Source organism: Anas platyrhynchos, chromosome 1 (genome assembly GCF_047663525.1).
Source record: "Anas platyrhynchos isolate ZD024472 breed Pekin duck chromosome 1, IASCAAS_PekinDuck_T2T, whole genome shotgun sequence".
NCBI classification, from domain to species: Eukaryota; Metazoa; Chordata; class Aves; order Anseriformes; family Anatidae; genus Anas; species Anas platyrhynchos.
In genome coordinates, this window is record NC_092587.1 from 136,001,973 (window position 1) to 136,027,541 (window position 25,569).

The following is a 25,569-nucleotide window of genomic DNA, read 5'->3' on the forward strand; positions in this document are numbered from 1 at the left end:
GCTGGATATTGCCAAATGCAGTACATTGGATGCTTGTGCAATTCTGTTTCCCTTCTGATGATTTCTTTTTCATGTGCATGTCCCTCTCTCTTTCTCTCTTGTATACAGATGTTCGTATTCACCCCATGGAGCCTATGCCCAAAGCAAACTTGCCCTTGTGTTATTTACCTATCGACTACAGCATCTTCTGACTGCAAATGGAAGCCATGTGACTGCTAATGTAGTAGACCCTGGAGTAGTGAATACCGAGCTCTACAAGCATGTCTTTTGGGTTGTGAAAGTGGCCATATGGATGACAGCCTGGCTATTTTTAAAGGTAGGCGTTTTTTTCATATTTGTTTTGCCATGTCCCTACATGGTAAGAGATGCCATCAGCACAGAGATGCAAAAGTTTTCAGAGTTTATCTTAATTTAATGTAATGTAAAGCTAATGTATAGGTAATGACAGGCTTTCCCCAGAACAAATGCTTATTTTAAATGGAGAGAGAACACTCACGGTAAGACGAGGGAAGGCCTATCGCTGTGTCTGTGGCTGAACAGGTAGTTGCCCATGCATTAACTATCTCTGCACTGATCTATCTCTGTTTGTGCATGCATGGTGGTAGAATTGCATTTTAACATGGAGCTGGAATATGCAAAGTGTTCCTAGGAAATGTCTTGTACGTCCTGTTACGAGAAGCAGACATAATCTGGCATGGTCTACATGCACACAACATGTTATAGAGAAGAGGGCAAAGGAAAGAAGGAAGATGTACAAATGAAAAAAAGTGTTGGTGGGAATTGGCCAAACTCCATGCTGGGCAGGTCCAAATACTTGTCCTTGGGAACGTGGGACAATGTTCATCTGGGTCTTTCAACCTAACACGTACTTATAATGGCACTTGAATTTCTATTATCTATTCCTGGTCTGTATTGGAAAACATAAAGCTGTTTAATAAAACTTATCCAACATTGGGCAAATCCATTTCAGGTTAGCTTCAATAACGTTTTGTAGTGGTGTGAGTAGATCAATATGAAATCAGTTTAGCTGCACAGGTGCACTGCTCTAACGTGAGCAAGCCTTAGAAAGACTTGTGCTGAGAAAATGTACTGCTTATAACTCTTTCAGAAAGTAGTTTTGGATTAAGTGAATGGAACCTGATTCCATTAGAGAAAATTAAATGTCCTAATTAAAACAAACTATTTTAGATCAAGGGGCATGTTCCACAAAGCAAATTAATTTTAAACTTTGATATGGAAATATCACTAGCTTTAATTTTAGAAATGAAACTGGAGGCTGGAAGAGTGGCTGCAAAATAAGATGCAAGCAAATAAACCCATATTTAAAAAAATTAATAGTATCTTCTGAGTACACCTTGAATATTGCAATAAAATTCTAATAGGGATGCTCATAGTATATAATGCATTCTTAAAGAAGCAGAATATAGTTTGCCAGAATGTATATATTAAACTTGTTTTGCCTCTTGTGATTGCTATTTTAAATCTCAGTCTCCGGTGGTGATGCTTTTTAATTGGACTGACTTCACTCTGCTAATGTAACAGTTTCATGTAGATGTTTCGGTGGTGCTCAGAATTGTCTCTAGAGCCACAGAATTCTGACCAAAAAAAAATCTGTGTTTGAGAGTGAGAATTAAATCTCTTGTTTACAGCACTTAAGCCCATTCAGTCTTATTGGTGTGCCAAGGGAGACATTTTCGTATTATACTGACCATGTTTAGAAACTAAATGGGATGTCCCTGAACACACATAAAATGAGTTTAGATTTATCACAAGAGGGAGTCAAATACTTACAGCTGTAATAGTAATCCTGATCATTTTGTATTCTTTGTATGAGATACCAGACTAAAGGAATACTGCCTTGCAATAGGTGAAGGACAGATATACTGACTTGCATAGAAGTGCTTTGTGTGTACTGCCTGAAAAAGAAATATATCAATTGCTTTTTGAGTCGGAGTGTACTCTGAATGCTTCAGTTACCAAGGCTGAGATTTTCACATTTTTATATAACACTCGATGCTTTTTCCTGTAGGAGAGTGAGAGGGAAGCTTTTACTAGCACTCGTCTCTTTTGCTATTCTACTCTTCGGAGTTGCAGCTCTGACTTCTACTCTTTGCTTACTGCTTAAGATATGTTTATGTGTTTGGGATTGACTTAGCCTTCATTTTTCATGTTCAGGAGCACATGATTCCGTAGGTATGTGGTGTCCAGTGCAAACACCTTTGCAAACAGTCATTTAGTGTGTTTGGTGTTAGTCTCATGCACTAGCGTAAGTTTCCACTGAGAGAAGTAAGAAAGCAAGTGCAGGAAAATGCAACTGTTTGATAATACTAGCTGGCAGTAGGCATTATGGGTTTCTTCTACCCTGGAATTTCATTCTTGAGTGCACATATATGAATCTTCCTTCTAGGATTACAGCACTAACACAGTGAAAATGATCTGATATCTCTCTAATCATGTTGGCTAAACTAACTTTTATCACCCTGAAATATTCCAAAGTGGTTTCTAAATGCACACAGGAAATTGCTTCACCCACTGCAACCTGGCGCTCTTGATAGTAAACACATCCCAGCTCATTCCGGTGAGGAAATGCATCATGGATTTATCATCTCATATTCTCTCAAGAGACAGTCAACATGTTGTTTGATTTCATTCCAAATTATTGTGGCAGAGCCTCCCTCTACTACCTTTAAATCCATTTCTGCCAACACTTTGGTCCCCATGGCATTCAAGTCAAATGCTTCCTCAGGATTACAGCACAGCCCTGACTCTTGCTGGGTTATTCTCGCAGGGTGAGGTGGCTCAGTGAATCAGGCAAGGCTGTCGGCTCAACAACATCCACCCTAGAGCTGCTTCAAGATATTTAGATACTTAAACAAATAAACCTACAGCTTTGTAAATAGGCCACGATATGTACATATAATTTGCTCAGAGTATTAACAGCTCAAGTTTCTCAGGGCTGCAAAACATTGTCTTCTGGTCTTTGTATATATCTCAGAAAAACCTCTGCCAAATATGTTTGCTGGGGGGGCTTTCCCCCAACAAAATACAGTGAGAAACACCCTGTAGAAATAAGATAGGCCAAGGTAAAGGAGATGGTGGCTGTCATAAAAATTGCAAAATGAATGCCTGCTCTTTAGAAGTGGTGGTGCTGCTCTTTCTCAGCTAGATTCTTTCTCAGGAATGTTATTGTGGTACTTGTCCTAAATTTCCATTTTTCAAATGCTTTCTCTACATATTTAATAAACAGAGATTGCACCTGTCACATGCAAGAGGGAAATTATGTTTATTCTTCAAAAAATAAATTGATTTCTACCCCCATGACTGCTCAGTAAATAAAAGCTGACAAGCTGTCATGATTCTTTGTAGAGTATTGTGGAATATGTTTTCTCTTAGGAATTTTTAACATAAACTGATCTTTTTGTAGAGATAATGTTCAAACTAGTAAACAATTACTAATTAATAAGATAATAATAGATGAAAAAGACATTCATCAGGCATCAAATTGCAATATAGCCAACTGTGCAACATACCAGTTTTAGTGATGGGTACTGTCCAAACTGGAAGCTGGGAAGGTACCATTTCCCTCTCAGGTATTTCTGCTTCTGCTACAGATATTGAATCTTCATTCTCAAGCCAGATGGCCTCTGCTTGTGTTACAATTAAAATGTCTCACAGAAAAAAAAAAAAAGAAAAAAAAAGATGTTGAGATTTTGACTCATTAATGTCCAATATCAGGGACTAATCTGGTACTTTTGCCATGGATGTAGAAACATTTCTTGCATGGCAGCATTGTAAACTTCTCTAAAACATTCTTTATGACACACTTGGTGAATGTGTCATTATCAAATATATACGGTCCTTCCAGCTCCCTCAGACTGGTGTTTAGGAAGGCATCATGGAAGAAAACTGTGCATCAGGTCTTGTCTCAGCTGTCATTTACAAAGACATAGTGCCATATGAGTGATTATTGACTGACAAACTGAAAATGAGTAGGATGAGTGACCCCACTGGCCTGTAAAAGCGAAGGGAAAGGCAGAGTCTAGAATACAAGCTAGAAATCAGCCAATATAAACTGGTTCATTTCTTTTGTTTGTCAAAATAAGCTTAACTTGAGCGTGATTTTCCTATAATGTTTTTAAAGAAATGTTTTCAATCTGTAAGTGCTGCTAGAAAACAAGATCTAAAGAACCCGGATTCATCATTCATGCCAGAAGACATAGTCATGCAGGTCTTATTGCAGCATTTCTTATTCAAACTGTCCCTTTGGCACTCTGAACGTAGAAAATTCATTTCATCCTCCTCCCTGAGGTGTCAGAAGACAAACACATCACCACACAATAACACCAGCTGTAGAGAACTAGAATAATTAAATTCTACAGCTGAAAGCAGCAATTCATCAGCATCAACATCTTCAGTCCATGCGAGTGTGTGGTCCTCATGTAAAGCTAGTCTAGAAGTTTCTCATGAAAAGAAAATTCCTTTCAGGAACATGTCATTTGTGGTTAATTCTTACAAAAGGCTTTTCAGATCAAAACTGAGATTCATGTCAAAATCGGAGAGAAGGAAGCAGTCCACTTTATCCCAGTAGTTCTCATCTTTAACAAGGTCCCTTTTTTGTATATATGTACAGTGATTTAAGCTTTTTTTTTTTTTTTTTTTTTTTTTTTCCCATTCCAGGTTGTAGTCAGAGCGATAGGGCTTCTTCTTTTCTGTCTAATAAATATTTCATTATTCATAAAACCACAGAACAGTTCTAGGGGGAAAGATGGAGCGACCCACCTGAGAAGGAAAATGAGCAAGCTACCTTTGAGCTACTAAATCCTGGTGATGTGGTTATTTTTCTTAGATGTGAATGCCCAGACTCAACACCCTGTTAGGGGGAATGGCAGATGCTTTACTTATGTTAAATTTATGTTAAATTAGAAGGCTTAGGAACACAGAGTGCTCTTGTCTGTCCTATTTAGGGCTAGACCCCTCTAACGTAGACTGACTCTAAGTGCACACCTACACAGTCTGGTCTCCACTGGATCCTGTGATTCCCCTGTGGTCCCAAGATACTGTTATTTTTTTTGTGTGTTCTCAGGTCAAATTGCAGGAATATTTATTGTAAGAGACACTTTGAGGGTTGCCAGAGGCTGTTTTGGTGGCAGGAAAGTGAAAGATTTGTGGTGCATGCCTTGTGTGGCTTGTGAAGGGGTAAAGGTGCTGTACAGAGGTGTGCAAAACTGCTTGACTTGTGCTGGAGAGCTTCAGGGGGAGTCAATGCTACTGAAGCTGGCATTCAAAGACATGTTTGGAGCAGCTGCTGGAGTGATCTATCCCCAAACCACACCCAGGTTTCCTCTTGGAAGAAGCCAGTTGGAACAGGACAAAACACGGAGCAAGCTAGACATGAAGCAGTATGCACAGTCAGAGACCCATCTCATGCCCTATCCCACAGTTTTAGTCATTTGGTTTAAAATGAAAAAAGGATTCTTTTTTTCTTTTTTTTTTTTTTTTTTCCGTGTCAGTGGGAAATGGGAAGACTATCTTCCATCTTTTAGAAGTGTTCACAGAACAAGAAAACTATTTCCATGTCTAATTCTGCCTTCAGAATTGATGCCTTTTAGCTTGGAAAACAGTTTAAAGTAACACAGGGTAAATCTACGCCATGCACTATGTAAAAATCTACACGTGCACTATATACAATTGTTGGAGTGAAAATTCTGGAATTGTAAGTGACTGAAATTTTGTGATAGATTTGTACCAGCAGGCAAGGAGCATACTGAAAAAGGATATTTGTATTATGTGAGAAAGGTTTTATCCCTAACTCCTGTGTGGTAAAAGATTATTGATTTAACTTGACAACTCTGGCAAATTCTTTCATTCTATCTGAAAATAATTCATTTTGTATCCAAAAGAGTTAAAAAAATACTCTTGCTGTAATGGGGAAACAGTAAGTAAGCAGTTAATTAATTGTGTAAATATGTGAGCCTAACCAGGATTAGCACATCAGAACATGTCGTCTTGTAACCTGTAACTATTTTCATAGTCAGAACCCACAGTTAGCTAGGGAAGACATTTTCTGTCAGTTTACTCCTTGCTAACATATCTTGGTAGTACTTTCCTTTGTATGTAGTTAATATGTTTGTATGTTATTCTATTCTCAGTTAGATGTATTGTTAAAAACGGAACAAACATAGAAAGGTAATTTGCTGTGGACCAAATACATGTCAGGGACTTGGTACTGATTCTAATCAGTTAAAAAGAAGCAAACCACAAAACCTTTAATGTAAAGGTCTCAAAAAAAAAAAAAAAAAAAGAGGTTGAAAGATTGGGGAATTAGGGAAAATCTTGAAATTTCAGCTATACCATTAGACTTTCACTCTTCAATCATAATCTTTATAATTAGGGGCCGTTCATCTCATAAATCTCACTGTACACAGACTTCCACTACTGTAATTCTCCCTTAGACACCCGGGAAGTTCTACCTCCATTACAGCATAATTAAAATTCTGTTTACCTTCTGCCAGGTAACACAGTGGTGTTTGAAACTTGAGCCCACTGGCAGCAGAGTGCAAGCTAGTTAGTAACCTTTCTCATCAGAGCATCTCTTGGATACCTCTCTACGGAGAAGGAGCGAGAGAGAGGGGGCCACCCCAGCCACACCAAAATGCACCCTTCAGCAAGAGTAGGAAGAGGAGTTACAGACAGTTTCACTCTTCCAAATTAGAAAAATAAACAAACAAAAAACAAAACAGAAAAAAAACAACAACAACCACAAAAAAAAAAAAAAAAAAACACAACATAACACTGATTTAAGGAGAATGACCACTGGCTTGCCCTGGAAAATCCTGCCACTGGTAGTGTGGGTGGGCAGCAGATTTAAAATAGATCACTAAAAGGAGATGCAGAGGAGGTGGTTGTAGGAGTGCTTATTCATATATATATATACATGGAGAGCTTACCACCAGATGTGGTATGCATTATAGATCATAGAATCATAGAATCTTTGAAGTTGGAAAAGACCTCCAAGGTCATGTGGTCCAACCATCCCCCTACCACCAATGTCACCCACTAAACCATATCCCTAAGCACCACATCCAACGTTTCAGCTAATATTTCTCTAGGGATGACCTTCCTAAATTCCTTAATGTTCTGTTTATTGTGAGTTTGTTACATCTACATGTATAATGAAACAATGCTGATAAAAATTTATATTGTGAAGCCCCATCACCTTAAGCCCCTACTTACTACAGAAAAAAATAATTTTAGGAGTGTTTGGGAGATTTACAACCATGCCTTTCCACCAAAGGCATGTGAATGTGAAACTCCTTCACTTACCAGTAATGCAAGGAGACAGATAAAACCTTTCAATGTAAAGTAAGGAAACGTTTATGTGAACATAGACACTTTTTAATACTTATCCCAAGCTTTCAAAGATTGACAGAAATGACACATTCTGCAGACCTCCCCTTTTCCTGTGGTCTAAGGCATCTCTGCCAGGAAGCCACCTCTGACAGAGCCTAGAGTTCCATAATTTCTGCAATATAGAAGCATAGAAGCATAGAATATCCTGAGTTGGAAGGGACCCTTAAGGATCATCAAGTCCAACTCTTGACACCGCACAGGTCTACCCAAAAGTTCAGAGCATGTGACTAAGTGCACAGTCCAATCTCTTCTTAAATTCAGACAGGCTCGGTGCAGTGACCACTTCCCTGGGGAGCCCGTTCCAGTGTGCAACCACCCTCTCTGTGAAGAACCCCCTCCTGATGTCAAGCCTAAATTTCCCCTGCCTCAGCTTAACCCCGTTGCCGTGGGTCCTGTAGCAGAGATCTCCCTCCAGTGATCTCCATACAAACACTGGAGTCACTCCTAGTACTGGGTCTGTCTTATCCCAAGATAAATATCTACAATTGAGAGATGAATTATGTCCTTGGAGTGCCTGTGAACTGCAAATGGGTCCTCTGGTGACTAGCTCAGCTGTAGAGATTTCTGCTGTATAAAAGTATTAAGTTAATTAAGATTAGGCCTATCCCAAGGTACAGGACATTAAATCTGTCATCCTTTAAAAAGCAGAGAGTAAAGAACACTAGAAGATAGTGTGGTTTTAGCTGTGTGCAAAAGAGGGTAGGAACTGAAAGGCGTGTTCATGTATCTGGAGAAGAAATAATCTGTAAGCAAGTTGGTTTTTCAAATGGCAACACCTAGGTGTTTGGAGTATGAGACAATTTCCCATATAAGTGATAAATGTATTCGTGGGCAGCCACAGATGAGGTAATCCCAGTTGCTTATGAAATGTATTTTTCATATCTGTTTATGATCCATTCTGTGCCTCTACTATTTATCACACAGGTATTGGCATACATTTAAATGGGTAGTTACACAGGTACCCATAATAGTGTCATGTATGTAGCGAGAAATGTAAAAGAGTGAACCATGGACAGTAAAAAGCATCAACTATTGAAAAAGAACTAGAAATAGCAAAACAAATTTTTAAATAAACAGGATCATCCAGCACCTGGTTTGTGAATTTTGAAAAGTCTCAATTCAGAAGTCACTTGAGTAACTCTGGCTTCAGTAAAGATTTAGTAAAGATTGTAATTACACAACTGTAATTGCCATCCCCAAACATCAGTGTTTGCTTTTTAGAAAGGATACTGAGACAGTGCAAGATATTGTTCACACGGTTCATTTTATTCCTATAATGTTCTCAGGTAAATATGTGTGATTTTGTGGATTTTAATAGGTGAAATTAAGAAGGGACTTTGGAGAAGTGGCTGTAGCCCCCTTTTCTAGAAGGAGCTTGATCTTAGATGTGGCATGTTTACAATCTACTAATACAATCTTTCCAGAGTTAGTAGTTTATATAGATTATTACATATTTGAACTTTGAAATTGCTGTTGGGTCTGCGAGTCTCGTCAGGGAAAATGACCGCATTTGTTTGCTGCTGCCCCAGTGCAGGTAAGTGGAAGTAAAGACACGAGTTTCGTTTTCACGTGTCAGGCACTCTGTGGCGAACACAGAGCAGAGGCAGAAGAGGATTTGGATGAAACCTGTGCAATATGCAATAACACAAGAATGAACTTGGACAGCTTTTAAAGGATGGAATTTTTCTGGTATTTGTTTGGCCCTGTCACACCACCCTAGTTTCCTGTCCCTGGAACAGTAAGGAGGTGATGCTACTGGTCCCAGTCTCAGACAGTTTGAAAATATTTGGTCTGCTCCCAGTATCTCTTATGTGCTCTCCAAAGTCTCGGAGCTTGCCACCACCAATTTACAAGCTTTACTTACCACCTTACTAATAGTTTATCCAATTTAGTATATATATTGCTTCCCTGATGAATAGCAGGGGCCAAAGCTGGTGCCTTGTAGCTGGCAGCCCTGTGTCCCCATGCCTTTGCTGGAAGCAGCATTGTGCTCTCCCACTGCCTTGAGTCCCTGCAGCCAGCAACGGCATGCTGAGGCTGAATGTGTCTCAGGAAGGGAGAGCAGTATTGATTGACTTATTCGGTATTTTTGCCTGCCAAGCTCTTGAGATGCAAAATGCAGTCTTCCAAAGCGTCTGCCACTTGTCGCAAACTATCCTAAGATGATTAAAAATGTAGAGAGAGAAAAGCTGTCCTGTTGCTTTTGGAGCTTGGAGTGTTGAAAACAAAATTACACACTATGAGTATATTTTGACAAGTGGATCTGCTCTGAAAATGAACATAAAAAAGGCACTGTGGGGTGGCATGTTTATTTTTTTCTGTCAGGGTTGTGCATTACCCAGGTGCAAGGTAAATTTTATGACTGCCTAACCCATGAATGCAGCTTGGTCATTTCTCAGAGGGGTACTCAGTTATTACCACTCTCATGCATCATGACCATCGACAACAATTTAGGTCGCAATTTTCCTTTGCATGTAAGTGGATGACTTCTGTGACAACTTTGGTACTTCATCAGTGGCTTTGCACAAGTGTTGCTGATCAGAACCTGCTAAACAAGTAAATAATGCCCAAACCTAAGAGCATCCAGGTCTCATTTTTGTACTGTACTATTGTAGCAAGGATTACCTGATCTGACTTTGCATCTTCTGTGTGGAGTACTGTCCTTATGTAAAGCATTTTACATGTTTGTTCCTGCTCCTTAAGGGTTTTCCTTGATCTTGGGCTGCCCTTTTATATTTTTTGCCTGGTTTAGGTTTGTGGCACATGTGTCCTATTTTATATGCCTATTTTATGGAGAAGTGGATTAAGACTGGCACAGATACACTAAACCCTAATCCCTTTAGAGGGCCTGCAGGTCTCCAGAGGCAGTAAGTACTTCAAATGTTTATAATGCTAGATTCTGCTGATGCTTGAAATCCATTCAGGAAGCAGATCTGGAAGGCAGGAAGCAGGGATTTTTACATGGTCTTTTTTCTAAATATAATTGCACTGTTAATACTATTTTATATACATTCAGCACTTAGTACCTTGGCTTTATAACTTCTCCTGTGAGAGTTTCAATGCACTCCGCACAGCACTGGGTCAAAGTCAGATTGCTGGTGACTCATCTATTTCCAGCTTTTTAAAAAGTGATAAAATATAAAATGTGTTTGCTCTGACGTACCTGGATTTGTTGTCTCCAGGTCACTACACACCAGTTTACCTAGAGGAACCAAGAGAATTGCAAAGCACCTCCAATGCTCAGAAGCAGCAATAGTACACGTGATGTAAAATCTGTCTCATGCTCTTCCGGTTGGGAAAACATTTGCAGCATTAGACTCATTGGGCTTTCTAGACATTGAGCAAGATGGTACCAGCATTATAAAAATAACTTAACTTTTGTGTGTTGATTTTAGTTCTACCCTGTATCTCTGTAGAAATTATATGCAACCACGGTGTTCTGTGTTTTTTGTTTTGTTTTGTTTTGTTTTGTTTTAATGTTCATTTTTAAGTTACATCATGATGTCTGTCAATACCCTTTAATCAAAATGATTGAGAGTGAGGTTGCTTTTATTTTGTCATTTTGTCAAGACAAGACAGCACTATGAGGAGAGCAGAAGTGTTCCAAGAGGTCCCTGGTGTACCCTGTTCCTTCTGACTTCCCATTTCTTGTTCTGAATCCATTTTTTTTCCTTAGGTTTATCTGTTTCTCTTCCATGATGAAGGATATATAGAAATGGGGAATCCAGTAAAAGGGTCCATAAATGAAGATCACTCAACAAACATTCATTTTGATTTTGAAGATATTGAATGCCCAGGAAATCCTTCTTTACAACATTTTTGATGGAAGTGTGCCACTTGTTGCATTCCCCTCCACCTTTTTTACTTGCCTTTGTAAATAGCTCTTTGGGTTGCTTGCTGATGAACTGTGCTTCCAACAGTGCTGACTCTTGGGTATAGGAGGAAAGCGAATATAGGACTATGGGTCAATAAATATCTTCAATTTTATCTTCAATAAAATGAGATCCTTGATTGTTCTGGTCAAGAAAGCTGTGAATGCTATTAAAAAAATAAGTAAGCCTATCTGAATTGAAAACAGAGCCATAGAGATGGTGTAGGCACTCTGTTAATCTTTAGTCTGGGTTACTGCAAGCAGCCAGGGTTGAGGTAGGGGATGACACCTCTGTGAGAGACTATGGCTTCCCCTTGTGCCTTCCTGACTGAGTGGTTCTTGTCTCAAGTACCCTTGAGAAGTACCCAGATGAAGTCTGGGATGGCTTGTAGCCCTGCTGAAAGTCAGATGAGGTGCTCCAACTGGCAGCGTCCACACTAGACTAGCGGGGGTTTGCATGCCAAGTATTTATGTTCCTAAAACAGCCAGAGCAGAGAGTTTGGTTCAGGATTTTGTCTGAGAGCAAGAGAGAGGTATTCTTCATGTTCCTATTTGGTAATGGCAAGTCTGCTTCATCTGAACTGGTGTTTGCGCTGCTACTTGCCATATTTTTGTCATGTAAAAGATATACTGCATATTTTAAAATTCGAAAAAAAAAAAAAAGAAAAAGAGGTCAACTTATTTTTAGTTTTGTTGACTTCTTTTTAAACCTCGATATGGTAGTTTAGAGGGGCAAAGTTGGGTTCATGGACTCGGGCACGTCCTTCAAATGTGAGAGTAAGACCTACTGCAAACTGCAGATCATGGATTCATTATGATAGCTAAAATGTGTTAATGCTCCAAATTACGGAGTTAAATCTTTGCCCTCTGATCTGAGCGGATGCTCTTAGAAAAAAAAAAAAAAAAAAAAAAAAAAGCTTTAATAATAAATCCTTTGGATTATACCAAAAATTTGAACTGTCAAGAAATAAATGGTGTGGTGAACTGAAACATAGGTCTCTTAAGCTGCCCTAAATTTAGCTGTGTTTCAGTAATCTCTCATTCACTTCTCATTGCTGTCAGCAGCCCACAGGGTTTCTCTTATATTTATGATGGAAATGTCTGTATACGAATCATGTCACAAAGATGTATGCTTTTTGCCACTTCAAGGATTTAGTAAACAGTGCATAGTTTCTCTAGTAAAGAACATCTCATTTCTGGATAATTTGTACCAACAAGCACTTTGTGCAAATGCTTTCTTGAATAATAAAAAACAACAACAACAACAACGAAAAAAACACATTATTTTCATGTGTGATACATTAAAGGTATTTTTGTTAAGTAAGCGCATGTAACTTCATTGCTTGTCTTTCCATATTTTCAGTGTCAGCATATATGTCTGTAAAACTTCTATTGATGGCAGCTATTAGCAGGCTTTAAGTATTTTCTTAGTTCAGTTACATAATGCCTTCATCATAGGAAAATAGATGTATCTAAAATGTGGGAGCCTGGGATTCCTCTCATGTTTTGGAGTCCCTTTGCTAAAATCTTTGAAGATAATTGTCATGTTAATATATCAATTGTGTTCAAGTACAGAACCTTATAACATACAAAACTATATTAATAAAACATAATTTACTTTTTGGTCATATGCTAAACAAAAACAAGGCGTATTGTAGCTTTTCAAGTTATGCATACATTATCATGTGGTTTTAAATAATCTTTCATTCTTAATTTCAGTCACCTGCAATACTTTTTTTTTTTTTCCAGAAAAGATAGATTAGTTGTTTTAACAAAATACAAAATGCTGAATGTTTTTTAAGACTGCAAAATCATTGCATATGATCTGATGTTTATTGTTGTCAGGGTAGATTATGGATGAGAACCCCTGCAATTATCCTCTGGTTAACATACTTTAGTACTGGAAGAAAGGACAGAGCTACGGTGCAGCTGGCAAGCAATCAGCTAACCTCCATTGCAAGCGTTTAAAGAACCTCTTCAGTGGAGCTCCTTAATGATAAAATATGTAGGGCTGGGTTTTCTGACAATGCATGGAACATGATCGATGATAGTAACCTTTTCTCAGAATTAAACTGGAAACGTGGGGGTGGGCACTGCAGTGCTGTCTGGCTGACAAGCTTTGGGATAGCAGCTTCCTTTCCTGCTCTTCACACCATAAATAATTTTTTAAAGTTTATTTTTAAAGAATATAAATACATTCTGGGATATATTCTCACTTCCATTTCATTGAACCTCCTTCGCCCTTTATATGTTTTAAATAGTTAGATTAGTATGTATTTAATGTAGAAGCAGCTACAACAGGACAGAGAACTGTCTAGATTATAATTTCTCCTTTGTGCAATAGCAAAGTCTGTGAGTGTGAGCAACTCTGCACTACTTGCAGCTGAGGTGTATGCTGGGAAAAATCTTTTGTCTTGTTTCTGTTATTTTTCATACTTGCCAAATGAAAGAAAAAAACAAGAAAAAGAGTGAACGTTTTTGAAATGAGCTAACATTTTCAGTGATGAAGGTAAAGAGCATACTAAAGTTGGGAATCCATTTTTGCTTAGGGAGATATTTTCTGTAAGAATGTGTATGTCAGTGCTGTTTTCAATTTATTTATTTATTTATTTTTCTGTTGTGGTCATCTATGGATATTTTTAAATTCTTCATAATATTAATTTGGACTAGATGAAGAATCTGTCTCATTTTTCAAGAACCAAATTTATTTTCTCCATTTTATTATATTAATGTTTAAAAATATTGATGTTTTCTTCTGAAACGTTGTTAGCAAGCCACCCAGAGTTGGTATGAATCGTTAGTAAGCTATCCAAATATGATTTCTATTTGCAGCTGGGTATTTATTCCTTTGAAAAGTCTCTCCCTCAAATCAGATGCTGCTTGTAACTGTTGTCAGATGTTGGAGTAGCTCAGTTACGATGGCGAGCGTGAAGTTGTTTATTCATTTTCAAAATAAAGAACAGACATTTGTTCTGGGGTATGCACACTAATTTGCAGTTAGAAACTAAAGAAAAGGTAGAACATTTCAGGCCATAAACCAGCCATGTCTCAAAATGCCCATGACTCAAAAAAGTAGGGCAATGCGAGACAGGGAGGGTATTGGAAAGCCACCTTCTCCCCTGCGCTGTGAATCTTGGGAGCTCATTTCTCCACGTGAGAAATAGGTCTGAAATGTTGTCCCTTGTGTGTGTGTCCCTTCCTCCAGAGAGGAAGCCTGATTTGTTCCTTGGACTGGGTCTGGCTGTACACATGCACGGAGATAAAAGCAAGGCAAAGGGCTGTGATGAGAGGATGAATCCAGTGGGAATTCACCAGTTGGCTGTAGGAGCTGGTGCTACATCCATCTCCCCAGGAGACCTCAGCAAGCACTGGGGCACCCCCAGCTCCAGCCATTCTGTGCACTCCCAGTTACACTGAGCATTAACACCCATGCTTACTGAAAAGCAAATAAGGGAGACTTTATACATTTGAAGTCCTGAAGGGATATTCCGGGCCTATGAGAGGTGAGGTCTTGATGATGTTGTGGCTGGCAAATGTCTTAGGTAAGAGCTAGCCTTTAATATATTCACAGTGATGCAGGAAAGAATATGCTGGGACAAAGGAACAAAGGCAAATATTACTGTTTAATTAATATCAAATAAGGTGCAGATTTCTTGTGGGCACTGATTCATGCGCTGCATGGTGTCAATAATTGATTGTGAATTGCAGCCATTTTTTTTACTCAGAGTGAGGCATTATTTCTGAGGTAAAGCCATTGCCTATTGATTAGCTGTATAGTAATTTTCAAGCATCAATGGTTCCAATAAAAAATAAATAGCATTTGTTTTATACTAGTGCATAAGCTCTGTACGTTGTTCATTAATAAATGAAGGGTGTCTGTAGTTGTTTTTTGGGGTGTTATTCTACAGACCCTATTGACATTTTCAACAGCCGTAAGTCCCAGGATAAATGCAACAGTCTTCAAGGATGTTTTTGTTTTGTTTTGTTTTGCTTTTAATGGAGGTTGTAAATGTTCTGCTCCTTGACGACAGTGCTGCAATAAGATGGACATATTTGTCGCTGTTTACTGTTAATGTAATTTCCTGTTTTTCCTACTACATGACTCTCCTTTTAATCTCACTGGTTAGTAGTATGTTATTTTTTGGCTACATGATGAGTCCTGAGCTTCAGCAAGGAGAAAATAATTAAAACTATTTGTTTCACAGACTGTCAGCAACTATTAGGGATTAGACAAATATAAATTAAGTTTTTTTCCCCCCAGCCACGTTACAGACTTTGCAAAGTTCACAAACAACTGTAATCCTCTTTTATTGAGCACACATTTAAAAGTAAAGGTCAGTTATGTTTTGGTCACTAAGGAGTTTGAACAACTGGTAAAAAACAAATGTTTAGATTATTTCTATATAAAAAGCGTACTTGCTGATGGGGTATCTCATGCTTCTCAATCATGGCTCCCTTACTGAGCTCAGGGACTAAAAACCGGTCACATCGGCTCACCAGAAGTTTGCAGAGCAAAGCAGGCTCTGCAGCTCATCCCTCGAGCTGCCAAAGCAGCTTGTGCACCCAGGGAAGGGCACTGCATGCGGGTGGGATGCTGGCAAGAGCTCAGGGTGCCTGCACCCTGCCATCAGCCCTGCTCACGCTGCCGTCCTGCAGACCGCGCACCAGCCATGCAACGTGCCATGGCTGAGGCTGCCTGCCAGGCTGTCGCAGGGCACAAGGAGAGGGCAGGCGGAGAAATGGGTGGAAGTTTAGACTGCAGACGTGTTTTGCATACCACCCGGGAAGCAGAGCCCTAATCTCGACTGGAACAATTCAATTCCGTGGTGGAGCACGTATTAAATAACAATAGGCGGCTGCAGAGCTGTGCAGACTTGCAGGGGAAGAGCAGAATTTTAAGCGAGCCGCGGGAAGCACAGGAGAGGGCTGGGGCAGGGCTGCCTGAGCCTCTGCTCAGACCTCAGCCTTTATTTCTGGGAGTTAAAAGCAGCTACCAGACCACAGCACAGTTCTGCATTAATTCATCTGGAAATTTTCCCGGAAAACAAGTTTCATAATCTGGAGCATCGTTGTTTGCGGCGCATCACCGTGCACGAGCAGGGATGGCTCATCGATTGGAATCACAAGGCAGATGTGTGCGTATAGCAAAATGGCATTACCAAAGAGCAGAGTTCAATATGAGCTCCCTAAACAAAGCGAATTACTTCAACACCAGATGAGTCCGTAGCATGTATTTATTGAACCACAAAACCTCACGGTGTTTGTTTCCCACTTTAAACAACTGCTCTAACCTTTTAGTCAGAAAGCCTGGTGTATACAAGCACAAGAGAAACTCTCCTGGGGCTCTTAATAAAATGAAAAGGTTAATTCTCAGTGTGTTATTTTGGCTATTGATAATTCTGCAAATGTAAAAGTCTCTGGGTTATTCTGTATAGTATCCCAGGCCATAAACTGCCCATGCCCTTAATCAGTCTGGTATCAAAAGCTTAGTCCGAAGCTGTCTGCAGAGACAGAGCTATCTGAAAATGAAAGAAATATGAAGATTTGCAGGAAGATTCTGGGGATTTTTTTAAATTCTTGCCCTTCAAGGTATTTTTTTTTATTTTATTTTATTTTTTTTTTAATGGAGGCTGGAGAAAGGCTTTAGATGTTGAAGGGATTACATGTTTTTTTTTTCCTTTCCAGTTTTTCATTCAGTTTTTCTCCTTCAGCTTGTGGGATTTGAACACAGGCTATGAATCTCATTTTTGGAACCTGAACCAATTCTCCATGTGACGTGAGCCACACATAAGGTTTAGTCCCTGACACAGGACTGGGGTAAGCCTTATCTCCTGTATGTAAACACATCAGTCCTTCTATGACGTTCTTCATCTGGCAAAAGAAACAGGAACATGGGAAGGACCATTTGTGGTAGCAAATCTAGTCCTAGCTTTTCCAGGGAAGACATTTTTCACAAATTAGTGGCTCCATCTGCTACCTTAATGAAGATTTACAAAACACCTTAGAAGTAAATATGGATATTAAAAATAACAACTTCAGTGGATAGTAAAAATCTGTGTCTTAGCACTTTTTAGTTCACCCCACTTCCCAGCTTTCCTTTATTTGTTCAACTGCTAAGAACTGCTTTATTTTCTTTTTTCCCTCTCTTCCCTTTTGTAAATTAACACAAAGGCTCCCCAGGCTAACAGCTCCCTCTGTAACACAAGTACTAACCTTCCCTTCTTTCAGATTGTTTGGCTGATTAAACGTGGTGGATTTAAACTCCTAAGAAATTGTGTTCAAGATGGAAGTTTTCTGCTTCCATTTCAGACCTTAGGAAGCATTTGGATAGCTGAAGGTTTGCATTTGCTCTGTCTATAATGAGCTCTATAGTAAAGATACGATGCCTCAGATCTTGTCTGACATAATTTTAGAAACATGACTAATCTCACCGAAACCAATGGCACTGTTTGCATGTCTAAAGTTATACATGTTCTTTTGGTCTCTTCTCAATTTAAGCCATCAGTAGGTTCCTTGGCATACTGTAAGGAGCCTCGGGGTGCATTGATTTAAACAAAACCATTTACAGAGCTTAAACCCACTTTCAGTCACACACAACAAAAGGTTTGATTTGAATAATCAAATTCAGTCTTCCCTTGCATTTGCTTTTTTAGTTATTTTGTTAAAAGCAGGTTGATTCTGGTGGGTTAGCAAGCATTCAGATATGTTGATTTGCAACTGAATATAGCCTTTGCCTTTAAATTTAGTGCTTCTCTTGGGCAACTGAGAGGATAAGCTACGTAGACATCTCCATAATTGTATGGCTTCAAAATATATCTGTGATTTCATGCATCCTGTTCTGATAGAAAATGGGAAATGGTAGTTTTGTTTATGAGATGACTAATGCTTTACATTTTTACAAGCTGCTTTCAGGTGAAAGATGAGTGCAATTAAAATGAAATGAACTGTCATTTTTTAAAGGATTTTATTACTTAAACAGAAGTACCTCGAACTTATTGGACACATTTTTTCATCAAAACAGAGGATGTATAATCTGTAATTATTGACTGATTCTGTTTACTGTATCTGTCAGAAAGATTGGGTTAGAAAAACTGAGTCACTCTCACCTATTTGCATTCTTTTACTCAAATATCTGTAGAATGTAAATCTACTCTTCTTGTTTTCCATCTTTGGAATATATCACTCAGGACAGACATAAAATAACCCCCTTTATTATATATATTTTTTTCAGTTTATTGTTCCAGGTTAAATGCTGGAGTTGCCAGGAACTAGAATTATAGGAAACATCAATTTGCAGAATAAGATTCCTTCCCTCCTCACTACTTTTCTCTGCTTCCAGTCTGGGCTTTTTCTGTTTCTTTTCTACTTCTCAGCTTGGAAAATATTGTAAAACTATCATTTAAACATGCTAACTATTCTGAAAACAGAAGCCCACACCAGTCAGGGCATGGACAGTCCTATTTGAAGATCTGCGTGAAGCTTCTTGCAGCCAGACAGAGGTGATGTCTCACTTTCTGCACAGGAGCTCTGTTGGATGCAGAGCTATGCTGCCTCTGTGGCCCCAGATGCTCCATGCAGAACCCCCACTCTCCCTCATCCAAAGGACAGGGAGAGAAAATATGATGAAAAAAGGCTCTTGGGTTGAAATGAGAACAGGGGAACCACTCACCGATTGCCATCACGGGTTAAATAGACTCTGCATAATGAGATTAATGTAATTTATTGCCTATTTCCAACAGACTAGAACAGTGAGAAACTAAAAGCAAACTAAAAACACCTTCCTCCGATCCACCCTTTTTCACTTCTTTCCCCTGAGTGGTGCAGGGCAATGGGGAATGGGGGCTGTGGTCAGTTCCTAACACTTTGTCTCCTCCTCTCCTTCACACTCAGCGCGGGGTCCCTCCCACGGGATGCCGTCCTTCCCAAACTGAGGCTGCGGGGGCTGCCCACAGGCAGCAGCTCTTCAAGAACTCCTCCCACATGGCTCCATCCCACAGGGTCCATCCATCCCCCAGGAGCAAACTGCTCCAGTACGGGTCCCCCACGGGTGGGCAGCAGCTCCCCCCAGAACCCCTGCTCCTGCGTGGGCTCCTCTCCACGGGCTGCAGCTCCGGCCCGGGGCCTGCTCCTGCGGGGGCTCTCCATGGGCTGCAGCTTCCTCCAGGCCACATCCACCTGCTCCATGTGGGCTCCTCCACCCACGGGGGGGCTGCAGCGTGGAGATCTGCTCCATGTGGGACCCATGGGCTGCAGGGGGACAGCCTGCTCCACCAGGGGCCTCTCCCTGCACAGGCTGCAGGGGAAATGCTGCTGCCTGCCTGGAGCACCTCCTGCCCTCCTGCTGCTCTGACCTGGGGGTCTACAGGTCCGCTTCTCACTCCTCTCTCCCAGCTGCTGTTTGTTGCCCATGAGTTTTTTTCCCCTTCGTTAACCCTGCTCTCCCAGAGGCCCACCCAGTGTCGCCCCCTGGCTCAGCTCTGGCCAGCAGCAGGTCCTTTTTGTAGCTGGCTGGAGCTGGCTCTGCTCTGACATGGGGCAGCTGCTGGGCTCTGCTCACAGAGGCCACCCTGGAGCCCCCTTGCTCCTGAAACCTGGCCACATAAGCCCAGAACACCCTTGTGGGATGTATTTCATGCCAGCTGGCCAGACACTGTGACGCAAATGTGAGAATTTGGGCTGAAGTCTATTTTTGCTTTAGTTTGTCCAATTTTCCCAGGTATTTTTTCTTCGTCGTGCACGCTGTTGATGCACCCTGTAGTCACTTTGGGTCAGTCTGTGCACTTTACCTTTTCTGGTCCCCATCTTTGCTAGCACAAGCACTAGGCCTGCCTGATTCAAGCCTGTGACAACTTCTGGAGAAGTGTCCTCTACTGGGAAGGAAGGATTTGCACCCACTAACCACAGCTGTGGGGCACTGGCAGAAGTCCTGTGAGACCCCTGCCCTACCTCCCCCTATAACCAGGCTGCTGCAGTCAGACTGGGCACAGCACTCTTCTGTACCGCTTCCACAGAGAACAGCCTGTGATATATCTGCTAGCCTGGGTAATTTGGGATTATCTCATTTCTTCTGGGCTCTGTACAGTCTTACACCTTTTGATCTCGTCATAGTTTGTAAAGATTTTCTATATTGTGGTTATCTTCTAAATAATCAGGAGTTCCACTCCTGTCCAGAGTGCTCGTAAGCATTAAAAACAAGCAAACAAAAAAAACAACCAAACAAACAAAAAAAGCCACCAAAACATTCCTGATAAAAAAGTTGTGAAATTGGTGATAGGTGTCAGCTTGTCCAATGTTAAACAGCCAGTAAATGGTTAAAGATAATGGTCAGGGTTTACAAATGAGAAGTTGCCATATCTTATACATAAAACCTTTGTTTACTTTGCATGAGCCTGCAGGTAAGAAAGTAAATTTTTTTTGCATGTATGGGCACTCAGGACCATCATCTTCAGCATCTGAAGCCTTGACACTTCTCTCACTGTCTGCGTCTGGTAACAAGGCAGCTACCATTTCAAACGTAAATACTTCTGTGTGCTTTTCGGTGTTTCCTAAAAATTGGCATCATTTGAAAGAACTCAGCAAACTAAAGATGACCCATGTACTGGCACGAGATAATGCTTCAGAGAAGGAAAGCTCTAAAGCTTTCATGGTTGATTGTTGTTTTAAGTCCTCTTTAATTTTGATCCATTTACATTTAGATTCAAATTTAAATCGTGTTTTCAACTAAAAGAAATTGGTTACATGTTATTAAATGAGGCAGATGTTCCAGCCATTACCTAGCAAAGACGTTGCCTCTGTACAAGCTTTGTTGGAAGGAGGAGCAGTCGTACATTCCAGTTTATATTTCTCAGATAGTAATAGTTCAAAATTCAGCAGAATTAAAGCCTTGAATAGCTAATAAAAATAACAAGACGGTTCCTTAGCGTATTTCTAGCATGAATACTAAGCTGTAATTAAGTATTCTTACTTAATGATAGATCAGTCTACATCTAGGAATGAAGAAGATAATTTTGAATTGCTCACATGATACTGTAATTATGGCCATAGAAGTGGTGGTAAACAAAGAAATTGTGTGTTTCCCTTTACAACCACAGAGAAGGAGTAGCAGCCTCATGCAAAAAGCATCAGGATTGGGATTTAGGAGGCCAGCTGTCTTTCTTCATCTCTTCTCCTGACCAGTAAATCACTTTGCCTGTCTGTGAATACAGTTAATATAGAAAATGCCAGATTATGTGAAGGTACCCAGGATGATTCTGAGTGATTTAAGTCAGGCGTCCTAAGCAGAAGGTAGCTCCTGGGCATCACCTGCCTTCCAGACAGACTGCCATGCTCCCAGAAGCGGCTTCAGCATTTTGTGAAGTCTGTGTACTCCCTTGGCTTTTTCCTCCTGTTGTTGCCTGCCTTTATTTAGACCTAGACAGAAAATTCTTCCAGCAAGTGGCTGTCTCTGACTGAATGTTCGTACAATGCCTGGGGCAACAGGGTCCTATCTGTCAAACTTTGCTTACTATTACAGAGCTGAGTGAAGTAACAAGTGTAATGTAACTTGAGTAGCTGCAGTGATATCTCAGTTCTGTCTTTGAAGACCTTGCTGTCTGCTGTGAAGCGAGCTTAGGAATTAACATGCAGGCAAAGTAAACTTCCTCAATGCGCTTGACAAAATGAACAAAGGATTCAGTTATGATTAATGACTTTGACCTGAAGCTTCAACTCCCTGCTCAAATGCAGTTATGAGAAGTTGAGTACTTGCTTCTGTTTGAAAATTGCCTAAAACTAAACATTATTCGTCTAGTCCTTCATTTCAGAAGCTTAGAAAATGCAGAGTATGGATCAAAAAACACTCCCACTCAAATCATTGGCGTTATGTAGCACTTCTAAGTGTGTGAGATTCAGTTTGAAATTAAGATGTAAATTTATTTTTGTGCATTTAGACATCTGCAAGTGAATTCAGCGTTGAAGCTGACATTTGAAGCCAATGGAGATTTCTTCAATGGGGCCCAGAAAGCTGGCCAGCCAACAGGGGTTTCATTCAGCTGCCTGATAACATAAGCATCTGATGCTATTTGAGATGGCACAAGAGAGGTCCTGCTCAGACTGGAGCAGCTGTTTTGGAAGAGGCAGGCTCAGAGCTGTAGCTGCTGCTGTCCTTGGTAAACCTTTGCTCATGTATTGAGTCTGACAGAAGAGCCATTCTAGGGCTTCAGAGTCGAGCTGCTTGGCAATTTTCCAGCAAAAGAGATTTCTCAGAAAGTATCAGACTGACACAAAACCAAAATGAAACCTTCCACCAACGCTTCCATCAGAAGATTTGTTGGAAATCAGACGTTGAAGCCTGCATGCCTGCTTGCTCCTGGGCTCCCTGAGCAAAAGGCTGACCCCTGCACTCTGCTGGGGATGTTTTCTTTCTTCTGTGTGCTACTTTGTCTCCAGGCTTCTCAGCCACCTACGTAAGAGCTGATGTGAAGATGATCCTCATCAGGATCTCTGTGTACTGGATTTTTTTTGGAAATGTCTTTCCGGGAAATTTAGTTTCAATAGGAAGGGAACGAGATATTCAGGATTCGATACCCCTTGTGTCTGTTTGCCAGCTATTTCTGCTTCTGTTTTGTACAGCATCTTCTGCTAGGATGCTCAGGGAAAACCTTCACTCTTTCCCAGAATAGTCATGAATTATTTATGTTTAAAAAGCTCATTTCCTTCAACATTTTGATTTTATTTTATTTTTAAGTTTGAAAATTGCATTGTGTTCTTAATTCATTAATGTCTCACCTTTTATTATATATTAGTATCTTCGATTCAAAAATGATTTCTGTATAGATACAGCATTGTCAGGATAAAGGCTTCACATTTTAACTCTGCCATTTCTGTTTGCAGTTGCTGTATCTTTTAAAGCCAAAATTTAAAGAATTTTATTATGGAGTGAATTTATTAAAGAATTCTCTTTGCTGCAAGTTCGGGGTTGAAGAGAAATTAATTTGATGGTGCTGACTGGGTCTCCAGGGAGAGCTGGATATTCAATAAAACATCTCTATCTCTTTTTGGTCTATAATCAAGGCAGAGATTAGATAGAAAGGGAATAATAGTGAGCTACACAGGAAAGAATAGGAAGAGAGACAGAACACAGATGGAAACCAGGACATTATGGTGATGGCAGAGATCTCTCCAAAGCTGTGCTGCAGACCTCTCTGGCAGCACTGATTTCCTGGGGATCTGACAGTTGATCCTGGCCACAGGTGTTATCAGGACTTACGCTCACCTGCTACAGCATTATTTATCTAAGGTTGCTGGACACATCCTTACACCATAATGGTTTCATTGCAACCTTTTTTTTTTTTTTTTTTTTCAATATTCAGTGTTTCAACTGATTAGTTTTTAGCTAATCACTTTTTGGTTTAAATTTTCAAAGTGATGATCACGTTTAGGAGGTGTAGACACTAAAGGAGTTACAAAACAAGTGTTGAGAGCACTTAGCCAGTGCATTCAGCAGGAGCCTGTGACAGTAGAGCAGCTGTTGTTATTTCACCTTTGAGTTTTGCATCCTTAAGTAACCTGTTCTTGAAATGTTTTGGTAGTTCACAGATCATAGTAATCAGTGCTTCCTGGAACACAAGTAATTTGTTTCTCACAGGTTTGTTTGCTTTAATATTCATGGGGACACAATTCCAGCTTCTCCATTTCTGACAGTTTTCAAACTATTTCATGTTGAGGTGGCTTCATGTTTGCCTTCATTCTTAAGAGTCAAACAGTGCATTAAGGGTGACTGGGTCTCACCCCTCAATTAACTGCCAGCAAGTAAATAAAAGACCTTTGTAAACCAAGTAACAGTAATTTAGTGTTCTCATTCCTGTTGCTAAGCTCCACTGTGCATATGTGTAGTGTTGCTCAGAGATCCCAGATGATGTTTCTGGTGAGGTGTATATTCAATTTTTCAGTCCAGGGGCAAGTCAGCAAAATACTAACATTTGCAAAACATTATCAGAGTAATGTTGAGAAAAGTAAAGGAACCTTGGCAAAAGTGCCCAAGTAAAAAGGCCCAAAAGATGACTTATTTAGTTCTTGCTATGTCTTCATAGCTCGAAACTGGGAAACATGTTACTATATGGAGACATGCCATCTTGTTACCTGATCCAGGAATGGTCTGATGGAAGATCACCTGTTTGAAAAGAGAGGCCACAGAGCAGGCACTCTGAAGCTCCTGGCAAAAGCACTGAATGTTCTTTAGCTCATCAGCCCAGAAGTAGATTTTCCACATTAACTGAAAACTGCATGATGTAGTGGATATGAGTGCTTGAGACAGCACCACCATTATAAAACCAGTGTGGATGAAAGTCTCCCCACCAGCCTACTGCTGCTAAGGGGTATTCCACCGATTCTTACTATATTCTCCATCACTAACTGTATGGATAAAAGTGTTTTAACATGTCTTTCCTCAGCATTAAGTCATTTGCTGGCATGCCAGGCAGTCCTGGGTGCACATCTGCCTGTTTGGCCCATCATTCCTGTCCCTCAAAATGCAACTGCAACGTCAGTCCCTCAATTTACCAGCTGTGTCCTGCTCTCCATTCTCTTTGCTCAACCCTCTCAGCTACCATCTCTCATGATGGCAGCATCCTCAAGTCATTAAATATGATCCAAATACAATCAGATGATCGAGATGAGGGAGCAGTGGGTGAAGCGATGCCAGAGAAATAGTCCTACTCTTTCCGATACCAAGTATCACTACTGCTTTTTCAGTCATGTAACTCTATCAACCTATGCAGTTTGAGGTATATCAATGCCATCCATTCAAACTATTCATCGTTGTGTTTAAGGCACATACCAAGGCTCTCATTATTTGTTGGCAGCCACTGAAAATGCTACTGAGAAAATGGATAGATTTCAGAAAAGGAATCATAGGAGCTTATAAGGTTTGTTTCCTATCCAGTTTCCTGTGGTTACCGATGTCTGTACCATGCAGCCTGGAGCCCTGTAGTGGTACTGCCTGTCCAGAGCTCTGAGCTATGAATCAGATGGAGGCAGAGCTGTATGAGCACTGGGGTAGTGTACAGCCATCATGTGTAACTGATGCAGACATGATTTCCAAAGAGTTAAGCTCTTGTGCCTGTCGTAGACAAATGAAACAGATGTGACATTTCGTGGCTATATGGCTGTAGGGACTGACCATCATCAGCTAACACATTTTGCAAGCATTAGCACCTAGTGTTGACAAGATTATATGGCACTTAAGAATGCATTAATCCAAATGTGTTAACTGGCAAGTCTTAAATAAATAATTAATAACATAAACCCTC

The 25,569-nt window shown here is 40.2% G+C and overlaps 1 protein-coding gene across 2 annotated transcripts in view; it reads left to right on the top strand.

Moving 5' to 3' along the window:
• The window catches only part of DHRSX (dehydrogenase/reductase X-linked), a 169,136-nt gene that overhangs the window by 138,605 nt on the left and 4,962 nt on the right, over positions 1-25,569 (top strand). For both annotated transcript variants that reach the window (XM_072030083.1, XM_038173129.2), the window contains one exon: positions 109-316. In XM_072030083.1, the coding sequence (XP_071886184.1) occupies positions 109-316 (208 nt within the window). The remainder of the gene's footprint in view (positions 1-108; positions 317-25,569) is intronic.